Below are 12,975 nucleotides of genomic sequence, written 5' to 3' on the forward strand. Positions count from 1 at the left end.
TCTGGTCTTTAACCTGCTCTATTCATGAAGTCACACAGTTTCTGAATTCTGAGTTTTAAGTTTTGTTTCTTGTTTTTTTTAATTGCTGAAACTTCATGCCAGTGGTTGCATCTCTCCAACACCATACAGGGATTTTATTGTTACTATTATGTGCCATTTCTGAAAGGGAAGGTGTACAAGACAGTGGTTAGACTAGCGATGCCGTTTGACAATGAAAAAAAGACAGGAAGCAGAGCTTGAGGTCGCAGAGATGAAGATGTTGAGGTTCTCTTTGGGACTGACCAGGATGGAGAGGATCAGGGATGAGTCCTTCATGTTAGATGTTTTGGAGAAGGTCAGAGAAGGTCGGGTCATACAGAGGAGGGATAGTGGATTTATTGGTACAGTATACCCTTGTTTTTCACGGGGGTTACATTCCAAAAAGAACCCGTGATAGGCAAAATCCGTGAAGTAGAAACCTTTTTTTTTGTTTTACAATTAGTATACAATTAGATACTTTATTATACATTGAAAAGAAAGAACAAGCCATTTTACAGGCTCAATCATTTGTTTCACAAATAAAAGTACTGTACTTTAGAACTTTTTTTTCAACTAATAACTCTGTACTGTACTGTCAAATAATAATTTTAATCATCAATGTGAACAGAAGGCTTCAAATTACGGGGATTAGCACGGCCCACCGCCACCTTATTGCTGCTGCGAAACTTATTGCTGCCGTCGTCCTTATGTTTTTTTCTTCCTTCTTTATGGAACGAACGGAAGATTCATTCATTCCGTAATGCCGACTGACAGCTGCATAGCTTTTACCTTCCCTTAGCATGTCCAGAAGTTTAACTTTATCTGCGATAGATAGCATCTTCCGCTGCCTTTTGGGCCCTGCGAGGTGCTTTTGTCGGTCGAAATTGCAAGAGAATTTGCACGTGGGTAATGTAAATTTGGCAAGCTGTTTTACGTACGTGTACATATTAAACTGCAACGTTATTGACGCACAGGTAGAGAAGAAGCAAAGTGACTTTTTAGCCAATCAGAATGCAGAACACAATGCACGATGCAAATCCGTGAAGTAGCGAAACCGCGAAAAGTAAACCGCGTTATAGCGAGGGATCGCTGTATACGGATGCTGGAGTTGGAGGTCTAGAGGAAGACTGAAGAGAAGATTGATGGACGTAGAGAGAATATGAAGGTAGTTGGTGTGAGAGAGGAGGATCCAGAGAATAGGGTTGGATGGAGAAGGTTGATTTGCTGTGGTGACCCCTGAAGGGAAAAGCCCAAAGAGAGGAAGAAGAAAAATTCATTTATCAACCATTTCATTCATCATTCCCCGCTTATCCTGGATTCCGGGTCACGGGGATGCTGGAGCTGAAGCTATTTAACCATTCACCCTCTCGTCCAATCGTCTTTTAGAGACAAACGACCACTCACTCTCATCCTCCAATGAACACACTGGATGTTTTTGTGGGAGGAAACCAGGGGGATTTTATTACTGGTTTCATCCCTGGTTATATCACACTGACACAGAAGCTTTTTTTTTTTCCCCCCACCCCTTTTTTCCATGCAATATTGTTTGTCTCTTTTCATATCTCTATTCACGCTCGCCTCAATGGGGTTTGACCCGTGTTTTCAAATGAAAGGAAGACCTTTTGAGCCCCGGGACACGCACTAGACCCCGAATAAACACACCGCTTTTGTACTTCTTCTCCTAAATTGTCTGTTTCCGACCACTGTGACGTTCATTTATTCCCCTAATTGTGATACATTATGTGTATTTACATCATCTCGTGACTCAACTCCCATGAAAACAATGCTGCTGAGGCGAATGCTTACCTCAGTTTTTGTAACGTTAGGTGAGATCATCTGTATGTTCACATGGGACTGAGCCCACTTGCCAGGCAAATACGTTCGCAGGGGCTGAGAATCTGTGCTCAATGAGCGCATACCGTGCACGCGGACAAACACACACACACACACACACACACACACACACACACACACGTTGAAAATGAAATGCCTCCACGCAGCAGGAGCCGCAGGAAAAGGAAGGTGAAGATTTTCCACTGGCTTCGGACCCAGCCAATCACACAGCAGGTGACCTCAAGTCTGCTCCGATCCAAACCAATCGGACGCGATGATGATCTCACACTCCTTCCGCGCTCGGAGCACGATTGGCTCCGAGTGTGTGACGCGGCGAGGGAAGCAGCTTGTGCGCTTCACATGAGAGCCGGTGTGTTAGACGAGGGGCAGGCAGGCAGGCAGGAAATCTGCCCCGCTTGGGTGCCGATGACAGAAACACGTCGCCGTCCTGGGGTTTTTCTCATCTATGGAGCATCTGCATCATTCATTATTCACAACCGCGGCGTCGCCGCGTGTGTGTCGAGTGTGTGCGCGCGCGGGGATGCGCACATGTGATGTGATGTGATGCGTCGCTGATTGGAGGAGCGTTTGGGATCCTCGTTCCGGCCGCTCCTCCGACAGGAACATGACCTGCTTTTCGTGGATATTTCTACCACATGAACACGATACTGCAGTTTTTTGGAGCGGGAGCAGATGATCCACGCTGAATCGAACTCCCGGCGGTTGCAGGTTTTGTTGTCACATTTTTTTTTCGAGCGACTTCATCCGAGGCGGCAACCATCATTTCAACTTTGCTCGGATTATAATCGCGGGCTTTTTCTCCATTGGAGCTACTTTGTTCCTTTATCAAGATGCCTGAGGCAAATTATTTGCTTTCTGTGTCCTGGGGATACATAAAGGTAAAACGTACAGATTTGTTTAATTTCTCTTTTTTTTTCACCTGTTTTGATATGATGGTTGGAACGGTTTCAGATCATATTTTGAATGAGGTAAATGGATGTATCATTGTTTTAATTTCATCCATCATTGAAATATTGCTGTGTTTTCAATGGTTTCGACTGTTTTATGTGGATTTTTAACATCCTGCGGAGCATCTTTGACAATATTAGAAAAAAAGTCAAGGTTTTAGGTTTGAAAATGGTCACTTAACACGTCCATAAGTCCTTTACGTGCCGGCCGTCCTCACGGATTTTGAGTTGCTCCGGTTCGTTTCATACAAAGACGGGTGCCGGTTTCCAAGACGACCAAAAATTCCTGATTTAAACCCCGAAATGTTTCCTTTTATTTCTTTTTATTTTCTAACCGGGTTACCAGAGCAAGAGCGCCAAAGATGGCCCTTTGCCTCTCCTGCCTCCGTTTTTAAAAAGGCGTCAAATGAAATCCCGTGGGCGTTTTTCAGTAGAATGTCAATGCACAATTTTGTCGTAAGCGCTCTGCGGTGTTGTAGTTGTCGATTTTAGGTGTTCAATATCGATCCTATAATCAGTCAATATAAGTGAATTTTTCAGTTAGGTAAAAAAAAAAAAAATAATGTTTTTTTCACATAATGCAGACGCTTTAGTTAATGGGGTGTGTTTGGCAGTTTAGTGGGTTACTGCTGGTTTCCATCCACCTTGGTTTGCATCAAGCATCAAAAGCCTGAGCTAAATTTGGGTCTGCTACTCCAATTAGGCAAGGAGGGGAGTGACGGGGGAGCTCTGTGTGTGTGTGTGTGTGTGTGTGTGTGTGTGTGTGTGTGTCTAGCAGTTGCGAATACTCTATACGTTTCGTTGATTTTTTTTTTTTTTTATGAATGGCCTCACTCTTTACTTTAGTCAAATTTAAGGGATTTCTAGCACTCAAGCGTTTATTCCCAATATATAAGATTTATTTTTCTTTCTCGGTTTTACATAACTTTCTCTCTCTCACTCTTTATGTCCGTTCAGTTCAAGAGGATGCTGAATAGGGAGCTGACTCACTTATCGGAGATGAGTCGTTCGGGGAACCAGGTGTCGGAGTTCATCTCCAACACCTTCCTGGGTGAGCGACGAAAGAAAGAACTTCTACTATAATAGAAGTCGAGTAGGTTCATTCTTAATGATAACGCAACGATGTCGGTTCGTACGTTGCAGACAAGCAGCACGAAGTGGAGATGCCGTCACCCCAGACGCAGAAGGAGAAGGAGAAGAAAAACAAACCCATGTCTCAGATTAGCGGGGTGAAGAAGCTGCAACACTCCTCCAGCCTCACAAACTCCAACATCCCTCGCTTTGGCGTCAAGACAGAGACCGAGGATGAACTTGCCAAGGTTTGGCTTCACTTCCCCGCTGTGAAAAATAATCGATCGGTATTGATGATCAAGATTCTTCTGATTGTGTCTTTTTCTGTTTTTTAACCAGGAGCTGGAGCATGTGAATAAATGGGGCCTTAATGTTTTTAAAATCTCAGAGTTCTCTGGGAATCGGCCACTGACAGTCATGATGTATACAATATTCCAGGTAACGCCTCTCGTTTCGAGCGCCGATTTTATCCTTTACCGAAAAAGCCGCGTTTGTATTAAACCCCTTTTCTCGCGCTCTCTTGCTTGCAGGAGAGAGACTTGCTAAAAACTTTTAAAATTCCTCTTGATACCTTTATAACCTACCTGATGACCTTAGAAGACCATTATCATGGCGACGTGGCCTACCACAACAACATCCATGCTGCTGACGTCACCCAGTCAACTCACGTGCTGCTATCCACCCCCGCGCTCGAGGTGAGGCGCTCGTGCACAAACTAATTGAACGCACCCGTACGTGCGCGCACGCCAAAAACCGAGCAGGCTGTGCAATCACGCCCCAGTTTCAGCACAATCAATGGGTTCATACTTGTGAGGATATTTTTCGCCCCGTGATTTGATTCTCCTCTCACTGCCGCGGCTTTCTTTTCCCAGGCCGTGTTCACAGACCTCGAGATCCTTGCCGCCATCTTTGCCAGCGCCATCCACGACGTGGATCATCCAGGCGTCTCCAACCAGTTCCTCATAAACACTAGTGAGTCTAGATGTGGACGTCGATCTCATCCGCACTCCATTGAAAGCCTAACTTGGAGAAGTCCTGTTGACTCAGTTGTTTTCCACGATCCCACAAACGCCACAAAAATAAGATAAGATAAGATTAGAATAAGAATAAGAACAACTTTATTTATCCCGAAGGAAATTGTTGTGCCAGAGTTACAAGAAAAACATAACAATAATAAATAATAGTAGAAAATTGTATAAACAGTAAAAAAAAAAAAAGGGGGGGGATAAAAAATACAAATAAACTATAAAGTGTCTAAGTAGTAAGAATAAGAATAACTTTATTTATCCTGATCAAGAAGAAGTAAATAGAATAAAAAAAGTAGAAGATTTAGGAAAAAGAGACACTAAGGTGAGGAGAGACTCTGGCAGGCAGCTGCCCGAGACAACGCCGGAACGGTTGAAGATAAGATAAGATAAGATAAACTTTCTTATGTTACAGCAGCGAAACAATTATACAGTAATGTCAATAAATATAAATATAAATATAAATATAAATATAAATATAAATATAAATAGAGAGACAATTAGAAGATAGCAAAAGACATCCATAAATAAATAGATAGAACAACAATGGCGACGTCAAGTATAAGAATGGGCAACGGAATGAAGGAAAAAAAAAAGGGTGAAAGTAGACAACCAAAATGACAGAAAGAGTGACAATAGCAATGACATAAATAAATAAAAATAAGCAGGATGTGAAATGGCTAAGACCAGGGAGACAGGGATTAAAATAGACAATAGAATTAGGGCATCATTGGGTGCTGTCAGTTAGAAATCAAATAATTTTCCGCCTCAAAAGTTGGTATCAACGATTAGCTGATCACGGATAGCAGTTGGAAATCAAATAATTTTCCGATGACGTTGTTTCCGATGAAGTTCACGTTGGAAACGAGTTAAATTGTCCGACTCGGCGAGACACGCGCAAAGGATCGGTTCGCCACTTTCTCCTGAAAAACATCCCTTCTTTAAAACCCGAAACCGTCGCCGTCACAGATATAATTGCGTTCCTGTCAGTTTTGTCGGTGCATTATTTTGCAAGGGGGACTTCATGCTGTTTCACACTACAAATTGTATTGTGCTTCCCACAAGCCCCGAACGGGGAATCCCGGCAATATAAACAGTGTGAGTCACTGCAGTTCAGCGCCGCCGCACTGATCTTCCGTCAGCCTCGGAGTAACCGTGCACGGTCCCCCCTCTCCATTCCGCTGCGCCCGAAATTAATGCGTTTTAATTGAAAATCTAAATACAGCTAGAGGACCTTCAGATGACCCAGCCACCAGAAACCCCACAGTGGAAAACATGGCAGGGTGTTTGTTTTTTTTTTTGTTTTTTTTATTCTCCTGCTTCTCTCTTGGCATTTCATGAATAATACATAGCTGTTTATGCAGCCATCGATTCTAGACACAAATTTTCATTTATTTATCGATCGCGATTCATGTGTGAGTTTCATTCTGAAGGGAAATGACAGTTGCATTAAAGAAAGGGTGATTTAGGTCGCATTAAGTGTGGACTTAGCTACCATATTTTCCGGATTGTTGTGCGCACCTGAAAATAAGCCGCATTGGCTAAAAATAAACAAATAAATATAAGTGTACATATTTAAACCTCACTTGTCTATAAGCCCTATGTGTCCATGTTGTAAAATTAGATTTTGACAAAGAAGCATTTAATCAAATGCACACAGGTAACATTCACAAATACATACTTTAAATGCCTTTTTTCGGAACAGTGCCTGTAACACGGCTGATGAAAAAGATGAATAATAAATAAGACAAAGTCAAGTCCTACAGCTAATCGCTATCTCGGACTTCCTCCTGCACAATAAAACCATTAAAGTTGTCGGAATTGAACGGCCTCAGAATTTTACAGTCATTTCATTGGTCCGATGTGACGAGGCTAAATGTTTTGTTAGCGTGAAGCTCGATAGCCCAAAAAAATCCATAAATTAGCGTTGTTTAAGTCGCAGTGTTCAAAGCGTGTGGAAAAAGTAGCGGCTTATAGTCCGGAAATTACGGTATTGAAGACATTTTCCCCGTTTCTCCTGCATTTCCCAAATGCAGTCCAGTTCCTCACCACTTATGTTCTTCTGCTCGGACACATGAATGCCCTCAAGGTTTTTAATTATATATATTGATTTATGAGCTCCTGGTTTTCATAGCATTCTAAGTTTCCAAACATTTGAAGTGGTCGATGCTGTTTCCCCCCCCCCGCAGACTCGGAGCTCGCGCTGATGTACAACGACTCCTCGGTGCTGGAGAACCACCACTTGGCCGTTGGTTTTAAGCTCCTGCAAGAGGAGAACTGTGACATCTTCCAGAACCTGACCAAAAAACAGCGACAATCACTGCGAAAAATGGTCATTGACATTGTAAGTTAAAAACGTGTTGGAATCATAACGCTCCACCTTCATTTGTCCGCCGCCGTCAGCAGTTAATGGTAACGATGGCGATCCGCCTCTTTCCAAGGTGCTCGCAACGGATATGTCCAAACACATGAATCTGCTCGCGGATCTGAAAACCATGGTGGAAACCAAAAAGGTGACCAGCTCGGGGGTCTTGCTTCTCGACAACTACTCTGACAGGATACAGGTGCGATTCTTTACATCTGAATTTTTGTTGATTTTTCATCCGAAACACGACAAAGAGTTTGTCAATGCCACTTATTGTCACAACTAATTTTAATGCCTATTAATATCTATTCTATTTCGATTATTATTATCATCATCTTTATTATTATCATCCTTTTTATTCTTTTTAAATATTCCATTACATTACAGTCATTAAGCGGACGCTTTTATCCAAAGACTTACAAAAATTGCAATTCAAATTCAAATTGCAATATCCTATTGGCTGTTTGCTTCAGGTGTCCCCACAGCCAATCACCTGCCTCCATATAAACCTCTGTGCCACATCAACTAACTTCTAATTGCTCGCTAGTTTTTATTTTTATTTTTATTTTATTTTATTTTATTTTATTTTATTTTATTTTATTTTATTTTATTTTATTTTAAAATTTGTATTTTTTAAAATATTTATTTTATTTTATTTTTCTATTTTATTATTATTATTATTATTATTATTATTATTATTATTATTATTATTTATTTTATCTTTTTTATTTAATTATTATTATTATCATCATCATCATCATCATCATCATCATCATCATTATTATTATTATCATTATTATTATTATTATTCATTTTATTGTTTTTGCACAATAGATTCTCTTCTTGTTGGGCCTTTTGTTGAGCATAAGTTGGCTGTGTGCAGGTTCTTCAGAACATGGTGCACTGTGCGGATCTGAGCAACCCCACCAAGCCTCTGCAGCTCTACCGGCAGTGGACGGATCGCATCATGGAGGAGTTCTTCAGCCAGGGCGACCGGGAGAGAGAGAGGGGCATGGAGATCAGCCCCATGTGCGACAAACACAACGCCTCCGTCGAGAAGAGCCAGGTAAGGACTTCACCGAACGCGCGCGTTCATTTGCCGGGTACGAAGAGCAAATCGGTTATTCGTCTCCCCCTGCAGGTGGGTTTCATCGACTACATCGTGCATCCCTTGTGGGAGACGTGGGCCGACCTCGTCCACCCGGACGCCCAGGACATCCTGGACATGTTGGAGGACAACAGGGAGTGGTACCAGAGCACCATCCCCCAAAGCCCCTCTCCCGCCCTGGACGAACCCGAGGACGGGAGCCGACCTCCAGGAGGGGACAAGTTTCAGTTTGAGCTGACCCTGGAGGAGGACGGGGAGTCCGACACGGAAAAGGACAGCGGCAGCCAGCCCGAGGAAGAGGAGGAGGAGGAAGAGGACGAGGAGGAGGAGGAGGAGGAAGAGGAAAACAGCTGCACTGACTCAAAAACTCTCTGTACACAGGACTCGGAATCGACTGAGATTCCCTTGGACGAACAGGTGGGGGAGGACGAGGAGGAGGTGGCGGAGGAGGGGGACACTCCCTGCTCGCAGCCCTACGCCGTGGAGGAAGAGGTCGCCGAGGAGGACGAGGAGCGGGAGGCCTCCCCCGACACATAGCAGTTCACGGACACCAACTAATAAACTGTTCTTCTTAGTAATGACAGGTGATTATTTATAGAATATCTGAGGGACGGGGTGGGGCGGGTGGGATTGCGGAGTCTGTGTTTTTTTTATACATGTATGTTTATGGTTCCAAAGCGTGCGCTGCTCTTCACCCCCCCGGCCACCCCGACCCCCCCGACCCCCCCGACCCTCACCGTCAGCTTTGTTCAGACACGCCCACAGGTACTCCTTCAAGTTATTTTGCACTCAGGAAAACTCCTCTCCATTCCTGTTTGTACTGACGTGGTGTGTCGCCGCTCCCTCCCTCCCCTTTCTCTCCATCCCGCCCCCACCTTTTACGAGCCCGATTCCCGTCGCGAGCGGTCGCGGAGTCACACGACTGTCCCGTTTCTGTCCCTCGCCTGAAAGTTTAGCCTTGTTTCCGTGTTTTAATCAAGTGCCCATATTCTACAGAGACAGTTATCGGTGTGTTTTTCGAGGTGAGTCACCCTCTCGGTTTGCCCCCCCCCACTCCCCCCCGCCGTCGTCGCCTCCCCAACCCCCACATCCTCCCCGCGAGGGAGGGCGGGTTCGAGACACACTACTGATCTGGAAGTCTTCCTTGGAAAAAAGAAAAAAAAAAAAAAAAAAAAAAAAAAACCTTACCGACACAAAGCTCAAATCAGCCATGATGCTGTCCTTAGAACCTCCTTGATTTTTATTTATTTTTATTTTCTTTTTGTATTGTACTGTATGTAAGATGCAGATATTTTCTAGAATTTACTTTTTGCAATCCTTGGCTTTGTTACGTTTGCAAAGAAAAATGAGGTAACCTTTTTTTGGAGGGGGAGAACGCCAGTGTTGGGGGGGGGGGGGGATTGTTCCGGAGTGTTTGCACTTGCTCCAATAGCATTTATATTCCCATATCACGACTTGGTTAGTCAGGACTTTTTTCATCCCACCAATTATTTCGAAGACGATCGATGTTTTTCGACAAAGACGACGCGGACGTCCGTCTCGCGCTTCGCTCTCGATGAAATCGTCGGCGATGTGGACGAAGCCTTTAAATGTTCTTATCGTTGCCTGCAGTTCCTTTGAACACATCCTGAGACAATGCAATGTTTTGTAGTCGATATATATATATATAAAAAAAAAAGCACCTTTTTTTTGTTTTTTAGACGCTTGATCCGTGTTGAGAGTATTCAGAAATAGTAATGATGTGTGTGTTTGGAAGGGGGGGGGGATTACCAGTGTGATTTATTCTTTTTTTTTTTTTTATATCACCATTCTGAAAGCTTTTACCGTTTCTTCTCTTCAATTTTAGTTTGCGTGCCCGTCGTGCAACGAACATAACTCCACGTGTGTCGCGGCGTTCATCTTCAAGCTAATTCAGTTACAGTTCGGTTCGTGTCACGACATGAGAGAACCGAAACGGCTGTCCTTGTTTTTCTCGACAAGACAATCAGCTCCGCCGTGTCGCTGCCGCGCGAGACCGTCTCCGAATGGACGCTCCAATGCACTGAAATCCTCATCGATCGCCACTTTTTCCACGCGTAACCTGCCAAATGGTTCACTCCCTCACCACAGGCTTGTCTTATACTACACCTGGGCCAGGTGTCTCTTTTAGATTTCTCATTGTGTCTACAGGACACTGTTATTTATTGATGTTTCTTTTTTTTCTATTATTTCCATTATTTTTTTTGCAATATACCGTGGTACAGTAATATTTCACTGTAGCATAGAACACAGTACAGGCTTGCCAATACCCAAATATACTTTTTTTTTTCTCCTCTGTGTACATAGAATATTTAAAAAAAAAAAAAGGAAATCAAATGTTACCAAAAAAATTATTTAAAAAAAAAAAAACACTTGAATACTGCACACTTCTTTTTTTTTTTTTTTTAAGTAAGCTTCTTTTAATTATATGATTTTAAAGCTCTTTATTTAACCCTCATTCATTTTTGTGCCAAGATTTAATTTCCCCCTTTTGGTTTCCATCCTCACCCAAGCCCTTACCTGTAATAAAAAAAAAAAGATGTTCTGGTTTTTATCGCTGTTTACAAACATCTTATTTATTGTGCTGTAAATAATATATAATTATTAATATTATTACCATCATGACACCGTTTGTTGTAAATGGTTGATTCTTATCATCCCTTTTGGTGATGGCGTGGCTGTAAATCATGTTCCTCTTGTTGAGAGAATGTTTGTGACACGCAGGCTTCGGCGTAGAGATGATCCATCGGCGTGTTGTTTGCATGAGAAGTCGCTGAGTGACGAGAGGGGCGGGGTGGGGGAGCCAAATTATTTTTGTCGTTTGCTTTAAAAGAGCTGTTCCTTGGCCCATGGGCTGTGCCTTAAAATCCAACATGCCATTTTTCTTTTATGTCCTGGTTCTTTTTTGCTGCATTCGTAAATCTGTAAGTTGCATGTCGTCCTGATCTCCCCGTAGAGTGTTTTTTTTTTTTTTTATTTGTTTTTTTTTGTGTGTTTCGGAAGTCCGTGGAGACTCTCCGGGAGATTCAGGTCAACTGCAGGTTATAGATTTACCACTTGAGCGTTGTGTGACTGGTAGTCCGGGAGCGGGGGTTTGCTGCAGACCTGGTTTTTGAAGAGCACCTTCCTCTAAGCCCTTTGTTCGACGTGCAGAGGCGTGGAAACCGGTCGCGATACCGATAAGAGCTTTGCCCCGTGCAAAGTTACCGCCGTGTCCTCTGCGGCCTCTCCTGCTCACGTTTCAGCAACAAAACAATGAACAGCGGGTGCAATAGGAGTGCAAAGTTACCGCTCGCCATGACTTACAAAAAGCACACGGGTTGGGGGACGCGTGTGTTCAGCCACTGCTGCATTATTTATGGCTGCAACACCAGGCGTGCGTTGTTTATCTATGCCGGGCCCACACTTCCACTCACTTTACTCGCAATATCCAAAACCACTAACATTTTTTTTTTCTGCAAGGACAAAAAGGAGGAGGTGGTAAATTTGTGCAGTGAGGGGTGGGGTGGGAGGGGCGGGTGGGGTGGGGGCTCTTATTTTGACACATACTGTAGATTCTAAACAGCCCTGGACCAATGGAAACCGTTTTCTCATTATATGTTGTATTTTTTTAACGTATGAAAGGAAAACACAAACTGTAACTTAACAAAGGGTCTTCAGGACAATTTTTTTGTTTTTTGTTGTTTTTTTTCTCCGGGGGTTATGTATTTAGAACGCCAACTTGTCTGGAGGTTTCACGGGACAATTAGAATTATTGTTATTTTAACGGATTCCTTGTTAATTGCAGTCTATTGGATAGCACTGTAGATCATACGACTTTATGTAAGAAAAAAAAAAAACAGTAAAAACAAATGAAAAAAGTTTTTATATGCAATGGATTAAATAAAAGCATGGGTTGATTCTGGCTGTTATTTCTTTCTCTTGTTGTTCTGCTGAGCAAACAAACCATCTCACAACGCCATATTCATCGACTCATTGATATTTTTCTTAGTAAGTCCTGTATATCGTATATCTAACATTGGATCACCAGCGGCGGCACGTTGGCACAATGATTAGCGCTTCTGCCTCCAAGCGAGAAGGTCCCTGGTTTGATTCCCTCTTTCTGTGTGGACGTTCTCCCCGTGCCTGCATGGGTTTTCTTCCAGGCTCTGGAGGTTTTCTCCAAAAAACCTCAGGAGACCCTAAATTGTCCAGGTGTGTGAATGAGGGAATGAACAGTTGTGCGTCCCGGGTGATAGCGGGGTTAGATAATGGTAATAAATCAAAAGTAAGCCAAATAAATGAATGGGTATCTTGTATATCTGTCATTGTTGTTGAATTTCATCATATGAGATAATTACCCAATTGTTATCCTCCCAAGTAGCTTCCTTTCTTCCTGCAGTCGTCTTATAATTACTGTTTATGTAAACCCTACATGATTGTATCATTTGCTGCCAAATGGTGAGAAAATACAATCGGCCTATTTTTGGACTTTTCGTGGGAGAAGTGAAAAGTGTTGATTCAGTGTGGATTACTTTCCGTGTGTGTGTGTGTGTGTGTGTGCGTAGATAATGAATGAATGAGTGGCTT

At 42.9% G+C, this 12,975-nt stretch overlaps 1 protein-coding gene across 4 annotated transcripts in view; it reads left to right on the plus strand.

Annotated features, from left to right (window-relative positions):
• The window catches only part of pde4d (phosphodiesterase 4D, cAMP-specific), a 152,888-nt gene extending 140,201 nt beyond the window's left edge, over positions 1 to 12,687 (plus strand). For all 4 annotated transcript variants that reach the window (XM_086174054.1, XM_086174055.1, XM_086174056.1 and 1 more), the window contains exons 7-15: positions 3,777 to 3,870; positions 3,963 to 4,138; positions 4,230 to 4,328; positions 4,421 to 4,585; positions 4,763 to 4,862; positions 7,105 to 7,259; positions 7,357 to 7,479; positions 8,164 to 8,346; positions 8,422 to 12,687. In XM_086174054.1, the coding sequence (XP_086030180.1) occupies positions 3,777 to 3,870; positions 3,963 to 4,138; positions 4,230 to 4,328; positions 4,421 to 4,585; positions 4,763 to 4,862; positions 7,105 to 7,259; positions 7,357 to 7,479; positions 8,164 to 8,346; positions 8,422 to 8,925 (1,599 nt within the window). In that variant the 3' untranslated portion in view covers positions 8,926 to 12,687. The remainder of the gene's footprint in view (positions 1 to 3,776; positions 3,871 to 3,962; positions 4,139 to 4,229; positions 4,329 to 4,420; positions 4,586 to 4,762; positions 4,863 to 7,104; positions 7,260 to 7,356; positions 7,480 to 8,163; positions 8,347 to 8,421) is intronic.
• Positions 12,688 to 12,975: the final 288 nt, after the last annotated feature.

The sequence above is a fragment of the Fistularia commersonii genome, chromosome 26 (genome assembly GCF_037954325.1).
Source record: "Fistularia commersonii isolate RoL2024-O1a breed Wild chromosome 26, RoL_Fcom_v1.0, whole genome shotgun sequence".
NCBI classification, from domain to species: Eukaryota; Metazoa; Chordata; class Actinopteri; order Syngnathiformes; family Fistulariidae; genus Fistularia; species Fistularia commersonii.